Source organism: Triticum urartu, chromosome 7A (genome assembly GCF_056163025.1).
Source record: "Triticum urartu cultivar PI428250 chromosome 7A, HENAU_Tu73, whole genome shotgun sequence".
In the NCBI taxonomy this organism is placed as follows: Eukaryota; Viridiplantae; Streptophyta; class Magnoliopsida; order Poales; family Poaceae; genus Triticum; species Triticum urartu.
The window spans coordinates 25,085,264-25,109,663 of NC_141879.1; the positions used below are offsets into that span (position 1 = coordinate 25,085,264).

At 45.3% G+C, this 24,400-nt stretch overlaps 1 protein-coding gene across 1 annotated transcript; it reads right to left on the reverse strand.

Annotated features, from left to right (window-relative positions):
• Positions 1–20,779: 20,779 nt before the first annotated feature.
• On the reverse strand, positions 20,780–23,474 carry LOC147957184 (uncharacterized). The gene has a single exon (XM_087536137.1). It carries the CDS (start codon positions 23,350–23,352, stop codon positions 20,917–20,919), a length of 2,436 nt encoding a protein of 811 aa, XP_087392263.1. The 5' UTR covers positions 23,353–23,474; the 3' UTR covers positions 20,780–20,916.
• Between the last annotated feature and the right edge of the window lie 926 nt (positions 23,475–24,400).

A 24,400-nucleotide genomic window follows, 5' to 3' on the forward strand; every position in this document is an offset into this window, starting at 1 on the left:
ATCAGAAGAACCATCCTCTGTATCGTCAGCTCCATGACTGGTCTTGATCATTTTTCATGGTCAAAAGAACACACTACCTGAACCTATGGTGTTTGTTCTCTCCCTTATATGAAGCGAATCTCCTATGGAATTACTTTTGGCTGCCGAGCACAAGTCTACTTTATTTTAGAATCAAAATCCAAGCCTATTTTTTTTATAGGGGAATGTGTAAATTTTGTTTGAGAAACAAAATCTAATACTCCCTCAGTTCACTTTTGTAAGTCGTTTAGGACAGCTGTAACTGAACTGTTTTAGGTGTTGTCTTAAATGTTTAAAAGGTCTTACAAAAGTGAACGAAGGGAATAGTAGGGATTGGTGCTTGTTCTAATAAGCCCCAGTATGCTACTTAATCCTCACAATTAGATTATGTGACCACTTGCTGCTAATCTGCGCCCAGAATTGACAAGTTAAGCATCTTCCCCATGTGCTTGTGTTTTTATGTAGCACTACCTCTGTAACATAATATAAGACATTTTTTGACACTATTAAGATAGGGAGGGAGTACATGTTAACCCTTTTCAATGGATAAATACAAGATGATCGACCAAACTTTTATGATGAATTTTGCCTCTTAAGAACATGCCATGTCCTTTCGATAAGGGGAATTGAAGATTGCTTTGCTGTGTATGTATGGTTTGATCCAAATCCAATCATCCAAAGCAGCAGAAAATAAATAATGATTGCATGTAAATATGTAATAACAATGAAATGTATGCTTGTGTCGAAATTACTAATTGAGAAGTACTTCTTCCAAAAGTCACTCCCATCTTCCCAGGTTGTGACAAGTGGCGCGTTGCATGTGCGTCACTTGTCGCAACCTGAGAGTTTTCCCCTTTTTTGTAGATCTGTTTATTCAAAACGTTTTATCTCTTAAACCATGCGTCTAGATCTCGAACCATTTTCACGGTTGCATTTCTCGCGCCGAGATCTTCAAAATTAGATTCCATGTTGGTAGGTTTTGACTAACTTTTTTTTCAGGAAAAAAACTGGATGAAAAACCGAATCGGGAGCACTTTTTCCCCTTTCCGGAAGCTAAAGCATGTTTTTTTTCATTTTCGAGAGGCACGGGCGGCACAGGTCGTGCCTCTCGCAAAAGCAAAACATTTCTCTCGCAGAAGAAAAACCGTGCCTCTCAAGAAAGAAAATAAAATGTGTTTTTTTCTTTTTCGAGAAGCAAAATCATGCCTCTCGCAGAAGCAAAACCGTATCTCTCGCGAAAAAAAAGAGAAAACACGTTTTTTTTGTTTCGAGAGGCATAGCCGTGCCTCTCGCAGAAGCAAAACCATGCCTCTCATGAAAAAAAAGAGAAATGCGTTCTTTTTTTCCGTTTCTAAGAGGCGCACCCACAGAAGCAAAACCATGCCTCTCATGAAAGCAAAACCGTACCTCTCAAGGAAGAAAAGAACCTGTTTTTTCTCGAGAAAAAAATTTCTAATTTTTTTGTAAAAAGTTCAAAAAAAACCCCGGAGAAAACAATCTAAAAAGCCGATAACGCGTGTGGGTAATTAAAAAAAAACAAAATCTGGAGGAAGCGCCCAGGGCGCTACACGTGGCGGCGGCTGAGAGCGTGCGCGCTCTCAGCCGATCACAAGTGATCGTTAAGAGGCTTCCGAAGGAGCGCTCGTCAATTAGTTGTTCTCTGCTTGTGTTGATTGGCTTATGTGCTAGCTGTTGTTAAGCTGATGTTGTTAAAAGGTCTAATTTTCTTTCTAGCACCGATTTTTCGATAAAGGGTTGATTTTATTGGCTCAAAAAACAGCATCAAGAGGATACAAAACTAAAGAGCACACACCCAGCCTCTGCATAGTTAGGATGCACACAGCCAACACCATCACACGCATAAAAAAACACGCTGACAACTAGCAAAGTCATTCAAGACCAAAACTAATCATAGACGAGGAAAAAAGAAAACCTAAGGCAATCAGATCTGTGATCGACAAATTACAACAATGATCATATCCGCACCAACCATCTCATAACACCACACTGACGGCGAGGTTCTTCAACAGCAACACCTTCAAGAAGGGAGCGACACTCATGCGCCGTCGCCACCGGATCCAACCACCAAGGCCAGAATCTAGGTTTTCACCCTGAAGAATAATCCGAGCTTATCCGAGCAATGCCTTCAACAAGGTAACGACGTAAAAACATCGCCATTGCCAGGTTTAACCAACTCGGGCCAGACCAAAGCTTTCACCCCCGAGCTCGTGACCAGATGCTCAACTTGCACCACCATCGAAGCCACTCAAGTGTTGTCGCCACCACTTTTTCCCAACCCCAGCAGCTACATGTGATGCGACCGTTGCCGCTACACATCCAACCCTCTGTGTCAAGTTACCGTCCATAATTTGCACCTCACTGCTGAAGTCAACCATTAGATCTTCCACCTGAAGATCTTTCGATGACCAATGCTGTCGTGGAGCCGTAGGAGGTCACTTTAGCACAATCTGCAATCACCCCGCTTGGCCGACCGGATCTAAATCACACCACCACCGCCATGGACCATAGCGCCATCGGCCGGTGACCGCCACGCGGAAGTCCAGCACCTCGCCGCCATGGTCCACCTCCTAGCAGAGAGCCCGACGCATGCCCCATCCCAGCCAGATGCCGCACTCGCCACTTGCCTTCACTAGTCGCAAGGAGCAGTCGACAATCTGTGGATGGCTTGGTGTGGACGGGCACAAGCGGTTGCCGATCCATATTTCCGGACCTCGTGTCAAGCAGCGAGATCCGCCGCTGCATGCCATATCCATGGCTCTAGCGAGCCAGATCCACCCGCGCTCCGCAAACGAGCCGCCAAGTGCACGCATGCACTGGCAACCCGCTCCATCCTGATCCAGCGAACAGTGGAGACGCCTCGCCGTCACCATCCTCGGAGGTACGACGGGATTTCCGGCCGGCGTACTCAGGCGACGGCGAGGGGAGGAGGCGGCGGCGGTGCGTTTCGCCGCCCGAGTCGCCCGCAAAGGAACGACGCGGGGGCAGTTACCTCAAAAGGAGTATTTGTTTTCTCCGTTGAAATGTTGTACTATATTTTGTGCTCACATGATTTATATTAATTTGAATGTAAAAAGATTTATTCTTTGTGGTGCAGACATTATAGTTTCAAAGAATTTTCTAGGTTGCCAAAAACAATAGAATTCCATTCTACACACATGACATAAGAAATTGAAATTGTACACCTTTGATCGTGCCTCCCATGGGCGACGAGAGGAGGGCGCTCCTGCCACTGTCACCAGCACCCTTCACCACAGCAATTACAAAGTGAGGAAGGGCAAGGTCGCCATCAGAAACACGGTTGGAAGATAAGCATCGCAGTCACGAGACATGCCCGGAGCAGCGACGCAGTAGATCAGACAGGCCGCCACCAGGAACCAAATAAGCTCGCCATGCACATCCATCATCCCCATGCCCATGTCGGCGCCTTCAAGAAGGTGACGACACTGTGGTGCCGCCGCCGCTTAGCCACTGAGGCTAGGGTTTTCACCCGGGCGCAGGGGAAGGGGAGAGGCAGGAGAGGTTTAGCCTCGGCGCCGCCACCAAGGAGGGAATGGCGTCCGAGACGCCATCGACGCCGTGACCGCCACCGGCGGCCAAGGGTTTCCCCCGGCCAAGCACCCTGCCGCCACCTCTGAACCAGACACAACATCAGCATGCGCGTGCACGCCGGAGATCCAGGCTGGCCGGAGGTCATGCAACACGAGCAGACCAGATCGCCTCCGATCTGACGAGGGGAGCCCGGGGCCTCCCCGCGCCATGACCAGCGCCCACCGGGACCTCGCTGCCCGCGCAGCCGAGGAGATCCGGTCTACCTCACCGACGAGCACTCCCCGCCGCCGGAGGAGCGCCATCCGCCCCAGCGAGGCCGCCTCCTCAGATCAGCCGGCGCGAATCTGACCAGAACAAGCACCTCCGTGAAGAACACAGCGCCGCAACCGGCCCGCGCGCTCCACCGTGACGTGCCGCCACCGGACAGCAGGCCGAGCCGCCCCGCACCGACCACCAGCGCGCGCCACCCGACGCGCCGGCCGCCGAGCTCCGCCTCCGCGCCCGAAGAAGCAGCCCCCCGCGGCCCTTGTTCTAGGCGAGGTCCAACGAGATCCCACCGTCGCCGGCACCGCGCGGGCTTTGCCCGGCGGCGGCGGGAGGAGAGGAAGGAGGTGGGGGTTGGGTTCGGCGGCGGCTAGGGTTGGGCGCCTGGGTCGCCCGCGGGAGGGGGGGGGGACACGGGGCTAGCGGTGACCTCCTTTATGTTCTTTTGCTGAGGCTACTTGGAAGCGAAGTGCTGATGCTTCAGAAAGGGACAATAATGGTGTGATCTATTTTTCTTCTACGTGCAGAAAGATAAGGCCGTGTTCTAAGGCAGATTGTGGTTGAAACGGAGTATACACGGCTGCGTTGGAGGTGCTGTCAAAGAATTCAGATAAGAGACCTGGCTGGGGCTTATGTGGCAGCGAGACGAAGAGACCGATGCAAAATAAATTGCGGAGTGCAGACTGTGTATGTAAGGGCAACTCCAACGCACGACTTCAAATGGATGTTCGTTTTATTCGAATTTTGTCTGTTTGGGGATGGCAATAGGGCGGCATCCGCCCGGATTTTTGGATGCACCGGCCGTACGCTCAACGCGCGGCCGAATTTCGGCCGCATCTCGTTCGGAGGAGGTCTATGCATTCCTTGAACTAAAATCAAGCATAGCAAATAATTCATAATCAAATAGTTCCACATCTAAAATAGTCTTACAACCCAATCTAAATAAAAACAATATCAAATAGTCTTACAGCCCAATCGAAATTGTTTTGCATGGAAAGAACTTGAACTGATAGATCTATTGGTTGCCATGTGGGTTCACATGTGCTCAACCAAATCATCTTGGAGCTGCATATGAGTATGTAAATCACGCATTTCACGATGAAATTGGACAAACTATTCAAACGTTGCAGATTGTTGGTGCTCAAGCTCAACATTTTCACCCTGAAAATCAAACCCTTAGTCGTAGATGCTATCACTATGCTCATCCTCCACGATCATGTTGTGCATAATCACACAAGCAGTCATCACCTCCCAAAGCTTCCGAGTGCTCCATGTTAATGTAGGGTTTCGAACGATAACTATCGAGATTGAAGCACATCAAAAGCACGCTCCACATCCTTCCTAGCACTCTCCTGCATTTGGGCAAATATTTGTCTTTTCTCTCCTTGCGGATTGGGTATGGTCTTCACAAGAGTTGACCACTGAGGATAGATACCATCAGCTAGGTAATATCCCTTGTTGTAATGGTGGCCATTGGTCACAAAGTTGACTTTTGGGGAGTGGCATTCTGCATGCCTTGCAAACACCGGAGAACGTTGAAGCACGTGGATATCATTGTGTGAACCAGCCATGCTGAAGAAAGAATGCCATATCCATAGATCTTGTGAAGCCACCGCTTCTAGTATGACAGTGGCACCTTTCACATGCCCCTGCCAAGCAAATGGACAGTTCTTCCACTTCCAGTGCATACCATCTATACTACCAAGCATGCTCGGGAAGCCTATCTCAACATTGATCGCCAACAACCTCTCTGTATCAGCGACAGTTGGCTCTCTCGGTTACTCAGGGCCGAACACTGCCACCACGGTCTTGCAGAAACTATACATTGAGAGGAGATATGTGGACTCACTCATATGCACGTACTCATCTACAAGATCATCAGGAATTCCATATGCAAGCATGCGAATAGTCGCAGTGCATTTCTAGAAGAGAAGCCAAGAAGCGCATCCTCTGTGCACTCAAAGTATGGGTCATATGCTACCACTCCCTCCTGAATACGATTGAACACATGTCTTGCCATACGGAATCGGCAACAGAATTGATGTGGTTTGTAGAGCGGACCATTCTCAAAGTAATTGGCATAGAGCAGGGCATGGTCGCTCTCCCTATTGCAGTTCAAGGCCGGAGCATGACTTGGGATTGATCCCCTGAACCGAGGTTGCTGCCTAGCAATGTGGTCATCTATGAACAATGCGACCACCACAAGCTCTTCGTCATCCGAGGACGAATCATCCGATCAACAGATGAAGTTGTGAAAGAAATACTCATCCCCGCTATCCATGGTACCGTGTAAGCAAAGCGTCAAACACCTTGCGGTCGTGGTGGAGACATGGACGGAAACAGCATGTCGAGCTCCCCTCGCGGCAGCAAATAAAGGTTGCTGTTGGCGGGTGGGCACCCGGCGGCTATGCAGTGCCTGCCGGAAGTTGTTGGGGTCAATGGGCGGCGTCGTTGGGCGTACCTTCTCTCCCACCGGCAACAAAGAACCATGAACACCGGCAAAAAGCTCCTCTGTAACGTGGGCGTGGGCCGGCTATGGCATGTTGTGGTCGTGGTTCGGACGACCTTGCAAAAAGGCAACGCGACCGGGGAAAACATGGGTACAAACGGGGTGGCGATAGCAATGGGGGGGCAGAGGGCAGAGGGAGGGCAGAGGACGAGAAAAGTGGGTTGTGTCCCCGATGGGCGGGCCAGGGGAAAAAGGTCGTGCGTCCCGCCCGTCCATGCATGTCTGTTTGATTTTGGCTTTAATTTCACTTTATACTTGAGTTAAGCAAGGCACCAGCATGCGAGAGAAGATAGCCCCTCGGGATCGCTTACTAGCCGGCCTGCTTGATTTATTTATGAGGCATCCAGATGGCACTGCACCGACGAGGGAAAGGGAAGCTGATGAGAGGTAAGGGAAAAGTCCATTTAATGAATAGGTTCACTACAGACTATACTATCTCTAGACCCCCTCTCTATACTCCCTCATAATATATGGATCCCCCGGATAAGTTTGATCCTCCAACAGCTGACATATCTTATCTAAACTCCCGGAAACCTGGGCATGGCTTTTTCGAACTTAGTTGATTTCGCAAGAAGCAACTTGAAAAGCGCAAAGACTACATCTAAACAAACCTTACATCTTCGGTCGGCTCATTCTTGCTTATCTCGCCCTATTTCCTTACTTTAGCTTAGAAGTAGGCATATGGGAAGTTACACAAAGATGACTTATCGGTTGGCCTAAGTTTACTCGATTCCATTCTTTGGCACGCCTGTGGAGCTTACAAACAAGCAAGCCAGTAAAAAGTTAAGGAATTCACAATATCGAAAAAGAGTTGGTTGGCTCAAAGTACCAGTGAGCATGCAGGTTTAGTTGAAATTGGTTATGACGATGTCGAGTTGGCGGCCTTCTACTACTACTACTTAGGAGATCAAATGCTATATTTCAGAGATTGGACTCTCTTACTATTGCATTGGCAGCGAACACCATCAAACAAAGATAGCTGTTGAGGAGGAAGACCTGGATAGGGAGCCGGTTACGAATAAACCTGGGACTAGGAAACCCCGAACTATGAATCCACTCCTTAGCCATAAAGATATGTGGCCATGAAAAAGGGAGGGGATTCAGTGGAACAGGATTGGCCGGGCGGTAGAGTCGTGGAAACACTTGTTGATTCCTATTTTGGACCCTAGCTCCATGGAACAATATGCTACTGCGGAAACATGGAAGAATTGCAATCTTAGATCAAAACACTATGTGTGGGAAGCTTGATAAGGGTCAGTTACTTGTACATTTGATTAGTATAAGCCACTCACATCATTTTTTAAGAATAAGTGGGAGTAGGAACGCAAACATGACCCAAAGTTGGGTCGGGAATGGGTCAAAAATGGACGAAAACGAACGTTCGTCTGTTTGCACCCGCCCATTGGGCCGCCTTTTGTGTGCGTTTACCCCCAGACGAACACAGCCGGACCAGTAGAGGTTGTGCGTTGGAGTTGCCATAAGGTCGCAAGAGATAGCAATGGAGCTGCCCACGAGCTTGCAAGTTACCCTAGAACAAAAGGAGACTTTAGTTACCCTTTTGATTTGTAAATAAGGATTGAAACAGCCCTTCAAAATAATATAAGCTTCAAGCTTCAACTGGAACCGGCTACGTCAGAATCACCTACGGCATACCATTTTGTACAATCTTCAACGCTGACCCGTAAACCAGCCCTGCTTATGTCTGATAGCCCGGTTCAGACATGTTCTGTCATCCATCACGGTCCTGTATCGGTCTGTGAGCGGTCTGAATGCACTTTTCCCGCAAATTCGAAGCAAAGTGGCCGCGGCTTTGCGGGAGTCCAGACAGGAGCCACGTAGTACTCCGACACCCCTGACGCACTGAATCCTCCCTTCCGGTCTCATTTTTTCCAATCCGCCTCTTCTTCTCTTGCTTTGCATCCTCTCCTCCTCCGCCGCCTCCGATGTACCTCCCGGCTGTCACATAGGCATTCCCGGACCTCTGCAACCAGCACTGACACGCCCACTCGCCTTTTATGACGGCGTCGCCCACCCAGGACCCATTCGTAGCCAAGTACACTCCTCCTCCACTGTCGAGGACGTCCATGATAGACACCACGATCGGCAGGTGTTTGATCAAATGCCATTGAGATCTTCGAACGGCATGCCGTTTTTTAAAGTACAAAGGATGGCGGGGTGCTCGAGTATGGAAGATGAGTTGTTGTGCGACGCGTGGCCGTGTCTGCGGATAGACATGCATAAAAGAGGCTCTTCTGGCAGCACATGCATGATTCCAGAGGCGGAGGACGAAAAATAAAATAAGGTGTGATGAACTCTTAAGTTATTGTTTTTGCACAAGCTTACTCGACGACAACGCCTAGCCCACGGCCGTTGTCGGCCATCCGTTCGTCCCGTCATCCGCCTCACCGTCGTGCTTTCTAGGATTGTTGCTGCGTGCGAGTGTAGTTTTTGTGTCAACGATATGGCTGGTTCGTGCATCATGTCCTGGCTTCGTGGGGGTCTGGGATGATCGGTTTGTTCGTGGGCTACGTCTGCGGGGCCCAGTTATCAACGAACGGCCTCTCGCTCTCGTAGCGACATTTCCCAGTGTTGCATGGCAGTCAGGATATCCAACGGCTTCTAAAAAAACGAGGATATCCAGCGATGGAAGTAGATGCGTACGTATAAAATTTTCATTCCACCAAATCAAGGTATGGCGGCCGCCATTCCTTGCCCACCGGAGTCCTCCGTCATAGCATGATTTGTTTCACGCGCAAAAGCACATTGCACCATACGACATGCACATCATCCAACGACGCAATATGGGGTTGTTATCGTATAGATGATACACCATCCAAACTATCGTCATCAAGTTTTGTGAGACGGTTGCTTGGCTGGAGGCAAGGTGGCCATTGCGGGCGACAATGGAGGAGATCATAAGTTTTGCATCTTCTTGCTCAACTTTGTTGATTGAATTATTCATTCATTCAATGATGCTCTACACATTGTATAGCCTGTACGCGCTGTGGTGATGTACCACAGGACAGAGGGTCGTTCCTTGTCTCTACCGGTGGCTCTGGATCCATGCCGCCTACTAGTCGTCGGCGAGTAGCGATGCTAGTCGTCTCTCTCTTGGCATGGAGGAGCGACGCCTGAGCCGTGTGGAGACATTTCAGTTTGGGCTAGCCAATGTTGCTCTACACATTGTGTAGTCCGTACACGCTACCGTGATGTACCACAACATAGAGGGCCGGGCCTCGTCTTTACCAGTGGCTTCGGATCCGCGCCGCCTACTAGTCATCGGCGAGCGGCGGTGCTACTCCAAAGCGCGACTACTACGCTGATGTTGTAGGCCCAAGTTTGTTTGGCTCACACCATCCTTTGGTCGCATTCTGCAATTATTGTTGTTGAATCACACACTAGCGATATGAATTGGGCCCGCCCATTCACCATACAGCGAGCGTGTGCAAGACCATTCACTAGATTTTTTTTCTTTTCTTTATCTTTCCTCGGTTTTTTTCACGTCTTTTTGTCATTTTTCATTGGTTTTCTTTTAATTTCTCTCTGTGTAATTGTTATTCTATACACATGTTGGGTATGTAGTTAATACATTTTTCTAACACAAGATTAATATTTATTGAATACATGTTCAGCATTTTAGTATACACATTCATGCAATTTTTCATATGCTTGATTGTCATTTCAATAGCAAATTAACATTTTTTAGAATTAATGGTCAAGTATTTTCCTATACACATGTAACATTTTTCTTCACATGCTTGATTAACATTTTTAGATACAAGTTTAACATTTTTTAAATACATGGTCAACATATTTTCTATAGGGGTTGAACATTTTTCAAAGACAAGTTTAACATTGTCTTAATAAATGGTCAACATTTTTCCTATATACATTTAACAATTTACAAATATAAGTTTATTTTTTTAATAAATTGTCAATATTTTCTCTATAGACATTTAACATTTTTCAAAGAGAAGTTTAATACTTTGTGACTACATGCTCAACTTTTTTTCATACACATTTGACATTTTTCAAAGACAGGTGTAACATTCTTTGAATACATGATCAACATTTTCTTTATACACATTTAACATTTTTGAAGACAAAATTAATTTTTAATACAAGATCAACATTTTTGCTATACACATTTAGCAGTTTTCGAAGACAAATTTACCATTCTTTTAATACATGGTCAACATTTTCTCTATACACATATAAAATATTTTAAACACAAGTTTAACAGTATTTGTTTATGGTCAAGATTTTCTCTATACACATTTAACATTTTACAAATACAAGTTTAACATTTTTTAGATACATGGTCCATTTTTTATAAACACATTTAACATTTTTCAAATACAAGTTTCACATTTTTCAAACACTTGTTCAATTTTTTAAAATGCTTGGAATAATATTTTTTAAATACATGGTCAATATTTTTTCTATACACATTTCATGTTGTCTATTTTTGTATACATGATAAACATTTTATTATACAAATTTAACATTTCTAAATGTTTCATTAACATTTTGTCAAATCTTTATGTAAATTATTTTTTGTAATATAGAATATCTGGAAATATAAGTAAAATAAAATAATACAAAAAGAGAAGAAAATAAGGCCCGTGGCCTGTGGTCAGCGGTGTGATGGGGCTCGCCTTGTGCTATACTTCCTCTCGTCTCTCTGTAGGCGAGACATATTAGCGCCCTTCTGATCAGGCTACAGGACCGTTAACCTGTTTTTGAGAAGAAGGTTTCTGAACCGGATTTTCACTCCTTTTATGTTCTTTTTTCTGTTTTTTCTTTTTGTTTTTAGTTGTATAAATTCTTCAATAACTTCAAATTGGCACGAACATTCAAAATTCTTCTTGTTTTCAAAAAATGTTTGCATTTTTCGTGTTTATGTTCAGTTATTCAAAAAATGTTCCAGAATTAAAATATTTTGTTCATAATGGCAAAAAAATGTTTCGAAATTTCATAAAAAGTTCAGAATTTTAAGAAAATTCTTCCATATTTCCAATAGTTTTTCATAAATTTCGAAAATGTTCGCTAATTTCAAAAGATGTTCGTGCTTTTTGGTCAGAACTATCACAAATTGTTCCTGTGTTAAATTTTGTTAATAAATGCAAAAAATATTCAGTGTTTTCAGAAAATATTTCCCTTTTCGAAACTTGTCTGAAAATTCAAAAGTTTGTTGAATTGAAAAATATTCAGGAATTTAAAAAAAGTTCAAATTTTCGAAAAATGTTCCAGTTTTAAAATTTTGTTCGCAAATTCAAAAGAATGCTTGCTTGTTCAAAAAATATTATGGGATTTCAAACATGTTCAAAACAAGAAAAAACAAAAAAAACGGTGATTTTTTGTGTCCGGTTCGGTATAGTAGACGGAATGTTACAGTAGACTGGACCTCTATAGTAACCGGACAACCACAATACAGAAAACCGTGCTGCAGTACAAAACATGGATAGTTGACACCCGTACAGTACTGCGTGCATGGCCTGCTGATGGGCTAGCCCAGTCGGGGCACCATGTGCGCGTCGGCCCCTAAAATCATCCTAATGGATCCTTATCCCCTAAATGCTAAAATCAGATTATTTTAACACTGAACTTATACAAACTGGAATAAATGTGCCCCTTGGGTGGTTTTTGGAGATATAAAGTGGTTTTCATTGTAACTAGCAAAGTGGCCCGCTCAATGCGCGGGCTAGAGTTTTAGAAAGTTCAATGATGAGAGCATATTATTTGATTTGTCTTAAAAAACTGAAACAAAATGTGATAACATTTCAAATTTAATATTTTTGCGAACATAGTTTTCTCTTAGGCATGTTTTTTTATTGATATATAGATATATGTGTTATTCATTTATCATTTACATGCTAATTATTCATGCCGTACTAACATTCTTTATTATCACATACATTATATTTGTGTTATTATTCATGCATTTTGTCATGTTGATTTGTTATTTTCCTTTATTAAATATTTCTCGTTGTTTTTGTGTAAGCATATGTATGTTTGCTATCGATGTGCCTAATTGTCATATTAATTGTAATTTAATGATTATTTACTGTAAGTGTTTTTCAGTTTCGTATATAAAGTTAGAGTGTATTTAAGTATTATACATATCCATTAAAATTGTCGTCTTAGATTTTTTATTTGATGGGCGGTAAGCAGAAGCAATGTTAGGTCGGCTAGATTCCGGTGTATATGTACAAAGGATGGCAACAGCAAAGGAATGGCACAGGGGAGAGAACTATGGTATTACGGTGAAGACACATGATCGGCTAGAGGAGAGGCTCGATTGATCTCACTTGTGGCCCCACCGCCCGGGCAAGCTGCCGCAAAACCATAGGGAGGATGGCTGGCTGGCGCAGGGGATATGGAAGAGACATTGGTGTGTTGTTTTTATACTTGGTGCTACGACTTGTTTTGGGCATTTTTCTTGATTGGGCATATTACGCAGTCTGAAGGTGGCGGTGGATAGGATTTTTGACATTGGTTGTTCAAGATTTAATATTAGACATTATATGTAGAAATTAAAGGTTACATGTTGGGATTTTTTTAAGTATTTTTCTTTCTTTTGGGCCCTTAATGTTCTCTTAATATATATCATATTCACACATACAAAAGATTAAGTAGATTATTGCTTGAGGTTTAATGGGAGCATACATATGGTGGATGCACTAAAAGGTTTGCGGATTAATTTAGACGATCCACAACATACCCGGGGTATGGATCATCACTACTTCTGATCGGAGAAAGTATGTAAGAATTATTTCTCAAACTTGCTTGGCGCATAGATGATACTAACATAAATATATGCATGGATGATTGATCCATCCGACCATGCATGTAACATGACATATGTGTCCTAGAATATATAATGGGATAGAGTCAAAGACAGAATATTCCCATTATATTTCAATGGTGTATAAATTTACCAATTAGATCTTCGTTTGGCCGCTTCGCTGCACATTGGTGGAAGAGACACTCGAGCGCTCGATAGGAAATATATTCGGAGGAACTATAGCGTAACAACATGACCATCGGACTTTATCAAGTTACTGCAATTTTTTTTCATGTGTCCACATATCTAAGTAAGAATGCATGTAGCATATAGAGGGGCATTAGTCCAAAATAGGGCAGCACACTGTCTGGCCATTTATGCTCGTACGGCCTGTAGAACCACTTGCTGGTTGCAACGTGGTCCGGATTCTATTTCTAATCTTGTACTGGACGATTGTAAACTTGTGGACATTAAATAAATCTCCCTATTTACCAATAAAATAGTCCACGTTCCTGTCTAGCGGCAGTGCATGTGCTATATTATTTCTTTATGCATCCATATAAGCCTGTATGCATGTACGCATATAGAAAGCAGTATGCCCACGGATAGCTGCAGTTTTTTTTCTCTTTGAGATAAAGCACTCTTATAGATCTAATCCCTTAATTATGTCTTTTAAGTTATGGGTCTACCAAATCAACGACCAGATGTTTCTAATTATTGTGATAATTTCTAGCTTATTTATCTTTCGTCTTGGGCATATTATGAAGTTTGAATGTGACGGTGGATAGGATTTTTTACATTGGTTGTTCAAGATTTATTAATGGAAATTATCTTCAGAAATTAATGGTTAGATGTTCGGATTTTTTAAAGTATTTTTCTTTTTTTGGGTCCTTAATGTTCTCTTAATATATATATCGTATTCACACATACAAAAGATTAAGTTGATTATGCTTGAGGTTTAATGGGAGCATACATATGTTGGATGCAGGTTTGCAGATTTAGACGATCCACAAAATACCCGGGGTATGAATCATCACTACTTCTGATCGGAGAAAGTATGTAAGAATTATTTCTCAAACTTGCTTGGCGCATAGATGATACTAACATAAATATATGCATGGATGATTGATCTATCCGTCCATGGATGTAACATGACATGTGTGGCCTAGAAGCTAGAATACATAATGGGTAAGAGTCAAAGGCGGAATATTCCCATTATGTTGCAATGGTGGATAAATTTACCAATTAGATATTCGTTTGGCCGCTTCGCTCCACATTGGTGGAATAGACGCTGGAGCGCTCAATAGGAAATATATTCGGAGGAACTATAGCGTAACAACATGACCATCGGACTTGATCAAGTTACTGCAATTTTTTTTCATGTGTCCATATATCTAAGTAAAAATGCATGTAGCATATAGAGGGGCATTAGTCCAAAATAGGGTAGCACACTGTCTCGCCATTTATGCTCGTACGACCCGTAGCACCGCTTGTTGGTTGCAATGTGGTCCGGATTTTATTTCTAATCTTGTACTGGCCGATTGTAAACTTATGAATACAAAAAAAAGTCCATGTTCCTGTCTAGCGGCAGTGCATGTACTATATTTTTTCTTTATGCATCCATATAAGCATGTATGCATGTACACATATAGAAAGCAATATGCCCACGTCATGGATGCATGTAGATTTGTTCTTTTTAAGAGAAGTCCTTTCCATGCACGTCACCATGTAGGTTTTATTTTTTTCCTGAAGAAAGTCCTCCTATGAATGCACGTAAGGTAATGCTAATATTTTTTAAATCTCAGAACTGCACGTAATTCTTATTTTAGGATAGAGCCGCATGTACATGCTTTCCTATGGATAGCTGCAGTTTTCTCTCTCTCTTTGAGATAAAGCACTCTTAGATCTAATCCATTAATTACGTCTGTTAAGTTATGGGTCCACCAAATCAACGACCAGATGTTTCTAATTATTGTGGTAATTTCTAGCTTATTTATCTTTTGTTTCGTTAACCTGTCAACCACTTTTTTTATATATAATAGATAGATGATGCTGAATTTAAACATAATGGAAGTACTACATATCACTAATCCAATGAAATTCTATGCTTTGTTGCCAATGCCGGCAGTGTTCACGGCCTTTGCTACAGCCTTCTTCCACCTTGGCGGCGGTGGGCTCGGGGACATGAGTTTATTTTTCTACCACTTCTTATGCATGCATCGCACATAGTTTGGTTCAAGGGTGTGCGGTAGATGTATCTTCCTAGCCCTATTCTGCAAGACTGGAGGATGAAAAAGGTTCGCGCTACTGTACTTTAGTGTGTGATACGCTTCTTGAGTGATTCTTGGCGTATGTTTAAGTTGATACCTTGTCATATTGAAGAATAAGCTTTCTCAGCAATAGAAGAGATGCCATTTCCATGGCATGTATGCATGCATGTTTCCTCTTTGCATCATTAAAGGCTCAGCATGTTGCTTGGTACTAACCCAGAGCAGGACGATTGCTCTTCTTTTTTCTTTCCTTGGTCCAAACATGTACATAAAGCTGGGTGGCCCCAGCATATTTATTCATGTTTATTTGCTTTGCTTTAGACATTTTCTGCATCCTGGCATGCATGGATATGCCCGATGCAACAGGTTCTCCTCTGCTGCACTTTAGTTTTCGAGACACTTTTTTAGTGATGCTTGGTGCTTGTTAAAGCTGATGGCTTGTCGATCATGTTTGTTAAAGCTGCAGGTATCAACCAAAATTAAAATCTTTAAATGGAGGGGTCTTCCTGGTGAACACCCAGGTCATGCAGTTTTGGCGAATCGCCATGTTGGTAATGATGGGAGCTGCCCCCTTTGTTATAACGGATGCGAAGATATCAAGCATATACTACTACTCCCTGCGTCCCAAAATGGTTGTCATAAATTTATCTATATACGAATATATTCAGACACGTTAAAACATGTTGTAGAAGATATTTGTATATAGATAAAGTACAATGTGGGAAGAGATTGAAGTACAAGAAAAGTAATTATTGATTTAAACCAAATCTTTCTGTATCTCTCCTTATCTCTAACTAATAACACGGTAGTGCTAGAAGATATAATCAGGAGTGGCGGCACTGTACCGGAGCTTGGAGAGCTGGACTTAGCCGGATTAATTCTGACAGAGTATATGCTTGGTGGGAAAGGAGCCAGGCTGTGCATGGTGAGACTATCCAAACTCATGTCCAAAGGTTTGTCGATCAGAGTGTTAGCTAAAAAAATCCAAGTCGCTAGTCACAAACCGAATGCAAAGCTTCCGGAAGGCTGGGTTAGACCCACAGAGGGTGTCCTAAAGATCAACGCGGATGGTTCATTCCATGAAGACTGAGGAACACGCGCAACGGGCCGGGGTGGTGATCCATGATTAAAATGGGAAATTGTTAGGAGGGGCACAAAGGTATCTGGCTCATGTGGTGAATGCAACAATGGCCGAAGCTGATGCTCTCAGGGAGGGGTTTGAACTTGCCAAGTAAATCGGCTGTAACAAATTCATCATCGAAACCAATTGGGTTGTAGAAATTATGAATGATGGCGGCTTCTCGGCATCTTAATCGGCGGCCTGCAACACGCTTATGATAGACTTTAACAAAGCTATGCTTGAATATTGTAATAGGGAAGCTAATATAGCTAGACATGCATTTAGATTACTCCCTCCGTTCCTAAATATAAGTCTTTTTAGACATTCCAAATGGATTACAACATACAGATGTATGTAGACATATTTTAGAGTGTTGATTCACTCCTTTTGCTCCATATATAGTCACTTGTTGGAATCTCTAGAAAGACTTATATTTGGGAACGGAGGAGTACATGTTACTAAGATCTACGTCGGTGACGGAGGAAGGGGGGGGGGCTAGGGCGATGGCTCCCCACGTGATGAAATTTATTTGTCTCAAATCACTCCTATATTAGATATATTATTAGCACAAAATGCTACTAATACTGCTGTTTGCCCCCCTCCAATATTTTATATCATCCATTGGCCCCCCTTGTCGAGTTCAGAATGGACAAAGGTTTTCACCCAGAACCTAGACACAGAGAGGAGCACCATGACGACGTCTTCAAGAAGAAATCGGCTAATGCCCACAAGTATATGGGATCAATTGTTGTCCTTGTTGTAAGAGAGAGTGTCGAACCCAACGAGAAGCAGAAGGAATTAATAAGCGGTTTTCAGCAATGTATTCTTTGCAAGTGTTGTAAGATAGTTGTGGCAGATAGTTTGATAGTAAAAATAATCTGTAGCCAGTAACGAGTAACCAAAGTAGCAAGGTGACCCAGTCCTTAATATTGTCAAGGACAAGCCGGAAGTACTTCTTCTTATAGTGATTAAAGCATTCTCGAGGACACGCGTGAATTTCCTCTAGTTACTTTCACCATGATTCATTGACTTGCATGCATTGCTTTGATAAGTTGTTCTGTGGGTGGACCGGACCTAAGGTGTTGTTTTTTACTTGAACATACATCCTACTTATGATTATCCTCTCCATGCAAGCATCCGCAAATACAAGAGAAGAATTATGATGAATCTAACCATAGCATTAAACCAAAGGATCCAAAGTACCCCCTTACGAAACAACTTATAAACTGAGGTTTAGGTTTCCGTCACTACCTCAACCCAACATCTACGAACTAATCCCACAATGCTTTCCCCTAGGTCCGAACATGGTGAACTGTCATGCAGTCAACGTTCAAACTACACCACTAGAGGCAGAACAACATAACATATACTCAAAATATTGAACGAAAACCAACTTCACATGACTACTTATTGAAGGTAAATATAACCATAGAATTGAGGAAGCCCCACGTGGGCGCTAGTGACGGTGGCGGCAAGGCTCTCATCGTTTCACCCCTGCGGTGGAATCGAGACCTAAGGTGGCAGCCCCGACTTGTGTGGCGGGTCGCCCGAATTGGCCTTGAGTTTCCCTTCTTCGCTAGATCTTTAGGTGTGTGCTCCCTCCTCTTCATTCAGTGCCCCCATTGGTCTTGTTGATAGCAGCCATTTGCCACCGAATCTTGGCCTGTCGGGTGGATGGTGGTGTAGACCGGGATCGGGGGAAACTCGATCTAGGCCAGCTGGTCCAGCGGGGAAGATGCATCGCTCTCATGCATTATCTCTCTCCTCGGAGGCACGGTCATGGTCCCTTTATCTCCAAAACCTTCCACTCTCCCGGGCTAAAGCCTAAAATCAGTCTCGGATTGGGCGGCAACATCACGTTGCGCGTTGTGACGTCCTTCGAGGTGTTATTTGGGGATGTTTTCGGATTCGAGTATGGTTGATAAAGTCGGGAGCTTTGGACAGTGTCAGGTTCTGAGGGACCACGGTGTTGGCGTGGTGGGAAGTGCTTGGTTCCTCCGCATTCTTGTTGGATGGTATTCCTTGGCGATGGCATGTGCAACTATCTTTTTTGTGGTGCGACATCTATGATCCGGCGGTTGGGGATTGTGGTCCCTTCCTAGCAGTAGTGGCGCGAAGGCTGCCATGGGCACCCAGTCATTTTCTCATTTGCGGTTGCCGGGCATGGTTCCTCGATGGCCCGCAGCTTTTGTCTTGTTGATCCTATGGTTCTCTCCTCTGTGACTACTCTCGGTGACTTTCCTGTTGCTCTCGCGTGTCCACAGCTAGATAGCTACTCAAACCATTGACACATCTTGTGTCATACACCTCCATAGTGTGCATTACTAGATAGGTACAATATAATGGTAGTTAAGCTCGCGATGCCTAGTATTGGGGTCTACCTTGCAAATAGGAAGGGGGAGGTGGCAGAGATGATGAGAGGGGAGGCTAGAAAAAAATGTGTATGAGTTTTTATCCAAAAATTTAAACATGCGACTGCCCAGTTCTTTGCTGAGTGTTTTTCGCCAGCCTCTCATCGGAGACCCTCTTAAACCAAGTGTAGGAAAAACACACTCGACAAACTATCTTTCTATTCTTAGTGACAGTAACACAATACAATATTTTTTTTCTCTTTCTTTCATTGAGATAGATTACTTGCAAGGTGAAACCCAACTAACATACATAACTCCCTCTTGGAGATCATTCATCATACATAGTCAGTGTAAGACTAATACATTGGAGTGCATATATGTCTATAAATCATCCACCAAAGAACTTAAAAGAATCCAAAAGAAATCCATATATAGATATCATCATAAATTGACAATTCATTGTAGAAAAACAAACACACAACAACACTGTGGGGCTGGCGGGCTGTGCATCCGTGGTCCAGTTCTCTATGGATGGCAGGCTAGGTTGGCTTGTCGGGCTTCGACACGGTGAATTTCTAAGGTGGGCATGGTGGTGCCTTTGTGGAAGGTGCGGCCATGCAGGTGTTGATGGTCTATCTTTGCCATGTGGGCGGCGAAATAACCCACATGGGAGGCATCCTTGAGTAGGAGCTGACATGTAGGCAACTCCTTGCACATCTTGGGGATTTCGTCTTCATCGCTAACCTTCTTCCCAGTAGTGGACTGTAAGTGGTAGGAGGTTCGTTCCAAAGAGAAAGCTTTGCACGACGTTGTCGGTGCCAGTGACGTAGATGCTCGTGAGCGTCGTTCCCCTCCTTGGAGGCGGCACCTTCGGGTTGTCTCCTTCACCTTGGGCTCGGGGTAAAAACCCTTAGTCCGACATGTTAGACAGGACGATGTGAGCACTATGGCGTCGTTCCTTCCTTGGAGGCTCTATCGTGTGAGCATGGTCCCTACTTGCCGTTGGTTAGGGTGTGGTTGCTGGCAGTAGCTTCTTTTCTTTGCACTGATGGTCCCGTTGCTGTGATGGTACTCTTTTGGCGAGCTACCTCTGCGAGAAGTTGTGTTTGGAGGCCTTTTCCTTGCGTTTTTGTCATTTGTTTCCTTCTAGGCTCTAGGTGAGTTTCTTCATCGTTTGACGATGCGGCGCCCTATGATTCAAGGCGAGGGGGCAGGGGTCTTGGCGATGGAGCTGGTTCACAGAGTGGTGCTTGGCTTCCAGGTGTTGGTGATGACATGGCTCCTCTGTCTACTATTCTCTCTCTCAAGTTGGCTCCGTTATCTGCTCCGGTTTCCTGACTGTGGATGATGGCTCAAGGATCCAAGCGGTGCTCGAAACTTAAAGCGGGCAAACGCTTTTTCGATGTACAGAGCTCAGAAGCTAATAGAAAAAGAAGGAAGAAAGAAGGATAGAAGATGGGAAGATCTTTAGATCAAGGTAATTGTGGTAATCATTTCCTCTCTATGGATCTAACTTAAGCTAGCTGATCTTGGACACCTCCAACACTAACATTTGGATACGAATATGTATGAATTTTTTGGATTTTTTACTAGCAGGTAGTGCCAGTACTGTTGGAGAAAAGTTGACAATGTACTCAAAAAGAGGTCCCACAACACAAGACATATTTTCTGCACAGTACCATGCATTGTCATTTGACTCATTTGGATATCCACTAGTGACATCGAGGAACACAAACCCCGCGGCCTTGTTATGCAAGCTAGCTAGTACATATAGGTAGAAAGAGAGAAACCCCGCAAAAAAAATAAACGGTTCAGTGGTAATTTGAGGAATGCGGATTTTTTCGACTAATATATAATGATTACAACTTTGTTGATACACGGTGCTGGATTTTCAATCTGAAGTAGACACACATAAATTAAAAGATAAATAATGGCAGTCCGAACAAACACCCAAAAACACAAGGAAAAGAATTACGACAAGTCTACTGGCGGGTGGTGCAATGAGTCGAGTAAGAAAATTTCATTGGTTAGTTGACTACCTGGTTGATATCAGGCACGTCCTCCTGGTCTGGGCCCTGCTCGCGGTGGATGGCGTTCCCACGAAAGCCGGCGTGCGAGAGCAGTGCCCACAGTTGTGTGATGAGCTCATTGTCGGCGGCGAGATGTGTCCGGTGCGTGGCTGCCCTGGTGTTCACGGCCAAGTGGAGGAGGAACCCCGTCCAGAAGTTGGCCAGGTCCCTCCACAGGTCTGCCGCGTGGCCTTGATACACCTTTATCAAGTGCTTCCCAAGCATTGCACCCATCCTTGTTAAGGAACACGCAATGTGGAGGTCTTCATCGCCTTCCTCTTCTTCCACATGATCGCCTTCCTCTGGTTTTACTGGTTCCTCGTCTGGGCCCCAGCCCCATCTCCTAGAGTGATCAGTGTTCTTGCAACGCTTGTGGACTGTCCTCATAAGGCTATTGTACACATCTCCCAGTTTCATTGGACTGCTCTTCTTACTAAGCCCAGTTTTACTGAATTGAGAAGTAACCTTGTTAATTTCTTTGATTACCTCGTCAAGGACCATTCCGGCAACCATGGGGTTATCCGGCACCAGTGCCTTCCTGACCAGATAGGTACAATAGTTGGACAAGGTGGCTGCAGTTGCGTACTGGTCAGACCACATAGATTCATAGTTTTTCCGTTTATTTCCATTTGGATCGTCCACAAAAGGCCGCGGTTGCTGCACAGCCTTGAGCTCCTTGACCGTGCTGAAGAAGTTGATCTCACAGAGGCTGGTGGCGATATGCCAGACCAGTATGATGTGGGTGTCTACCTTGAGGTTTCTTGGCCACTTCACCACCCTCTCATTTGATTTGAAGGCGTTTGAGAAGTAGTTATCCAGCGCTAGTCCTTCCTTTTCCAACTTCTTGAGCGAATCTAATATTGCAGTCTTGGTGTAATCTTTCAGGGCGGTTTTTCCAGTAGCTTTCCCTCGTTTGAATAGCATCCTCCATCTGAGCAGAGGCAGCACACCGAACGTAACCAGAAGGTTCTGCTGATGTATCCTCTGACTTGATTTGTCTTTGCTGCCCAAAGACAGCATGAACTTCACGGCCATCTCCATCACCGGACGCCGCAAGAACTGATGCTGGACGTACTTGCACAACAGCAAAACCTTGGCCCACCGTGACCGCACATAGAGAAAAATCTCCAGGAGCTCCTTGAGGACGATGATGCCGACCATGAGGCGTGTGATGAACACGCCGTGTATGATCCTGTTGCGGTCTGCTGGATCCATCCTCTCGGGTATGTATCGGGCAGGATACGAAATGTACCCCGTCGCCGCGGCCAAGGACAGCGACAGCAGCAGGCTCTGGAATGGAACCATGAGCCCACCGGCGAACACGGTGGCGTGCTTGCTGTAGAAGAGGTCCCGGAGGAAGGACAGCTCCACCCCTGTGATGCGGAACGCCCTCTCGACGTCCTTGAGGATGTAGTCGAAGACGAGCTTGCGGATCTTCCTTTTCCCATGTGGCCTGGTGAGTTCATGCACCGGGAGATCATAGAACCGGCGGCGGAGCAGCTTGTACAGCGCGAACGAGAGGCACAGGTCCTTGCACTGGTTGCCAGGGTCTGCTGTTCGTGCGCCTCCCAATAACCTGCTCTTGCTGGTGTCACGCCATATCTTCTCCACGGTGACCAGCTGATCCCTGTGGACACCATCTGGATCCAACTGAATCTTGTAGCTCCTGTCAGACTCGATTATTATTCTTTCCCTTCTGAAGCAAGAAGATAGTCTTCCTTTCCCCTCCCGCCGGCCCTCTTGTACTTCCTTGAGCACCCGGTGTTCCCCATGCACCAGGTACTTGCACCCTGTCATTTCTGATTCCTCCGGCTCATCACCAGCTGCACCAGGGAGATCGTCCTCATAGCTCATGTAGTCGCTCACCAGCCTCATGCTCTCTTGGTTTTCAGTCTCCCCTTTACTTGTGGTGACGAAGAGCACGATGATGCGAACTGCATTAAGCGACCAGATCAACCAGAGGGGGATCCTGAGGAGCTCAAAGGTCTGCACCCGGAGAAGATTGGCTGACCAGAAGGAGGACATGAGGTCCAGCAATGGGACCTGCTTGGACCGGGTGTAGGGGCGCCCGATCTTGACGCTGTACTGCAAGGTGACCAGCAAAACCGCCCACACCTGGAAGTAGTCGTTCACCCTCGCACCCGATAGCTGCATCTGTCCCATGGTGTACATCACCAAGTTCTGGCTCAGCACCTCCAATGTCAGGACGATAAACATCCTGTCCGGCTTCCCAAACCATGGCCCGAAGAAGTCGGCGATGAACCTCAACAGCAGTAGCACCGTCGTCAGCAGCACCCACAGCTGCACACTGGCCATGCGAGTAACATCGTCCGGCATAAACAACCTCGACAAGGTGTGCAGGATTGCTCTGGCCAGAGCCTTCCAGGAGCTCATCCTCTCTCTCTCACTCTCACTCACTCAGTGAACGCCCTTGGTGTGAGGATTGGAATGGAGTCCTCCAATCCTGGTGGATAGGGACTAGCTATAGGGAGGGAGGCCTTTAATTTGCCGGGCCTCTCGGGCAGCAGGTCCGTTCTCGATCGTCGACAGTCGATTGGAGGGTGCATTTGCCTCATCTGTTTGAGCTCGTCAAGCGCGTTTTGCTTTACTCCGACCGAGATGCGACCCACGACGTACGGGTGGGGTCTGTGGTGCAGGTGGTGGCTTGTTAATGATGTTTCAGGTCAAAAGTGAGCATTCTCCTTTTTTCTTTACTTTCGAGGGAAAAAGTGAGCATTCCCAGGGCCGGGGTCCTCCGCCTCGCGCTGTTTCTTTTTCCGTTGCATGTGCCAGTCGGTCTCTGGTCGGTGGTCTTTTTTTTTAGAGAAATCTGGTCGGTGGTCTTTTGCCACGGCTCTTGTCTCAGGCCTTGGGTGGTAATCTGAGAGCGTCTCCACCCGGACCTATTTTCTCTTTATATATGTTCGGCCTTGGGCGGATCCACAAACCTTAATTAGGAAGTGCTCGGAGTTCCCCCACTCCAGACTCCACTCGCGGAGCCGACGGAGCTGTAGGCTAAAATTAGCGGAGCTGCAAAATAGATGCTCCGCAGATCCCTGAAATTTCGTGGAGCCGGTGGATAACCGAACAGGCCCTTAAACTACATGCTTTTTGTGTTTTTAGAGAGCCTGTCAAAATAAAGTCTGTTCAAGAGTATGCAGTCTTTAGTTTACATTCTGCACTTTGTTTGGTCATCTAAATTTACCCTAACTCGCATCGAGAACAGCAATTTGGTGGACGGGCGCATGTGCTCAAGCTATGTGGCACGTAGGCACAGGCGGAGCGGTGTGGCGCCGGCCAGGGCTGTATGCGGGAGCGATGACACAAATCAAGTGGGGCCAGATGTGAGAACGACGTCTCCGTCACCGCAAGTGTAAGAGCATCGCCAGCCGTTGCCCCCCAGGGGGCTCAAAAATTGCCGCCTAGGGGCGACCAGGCGCAA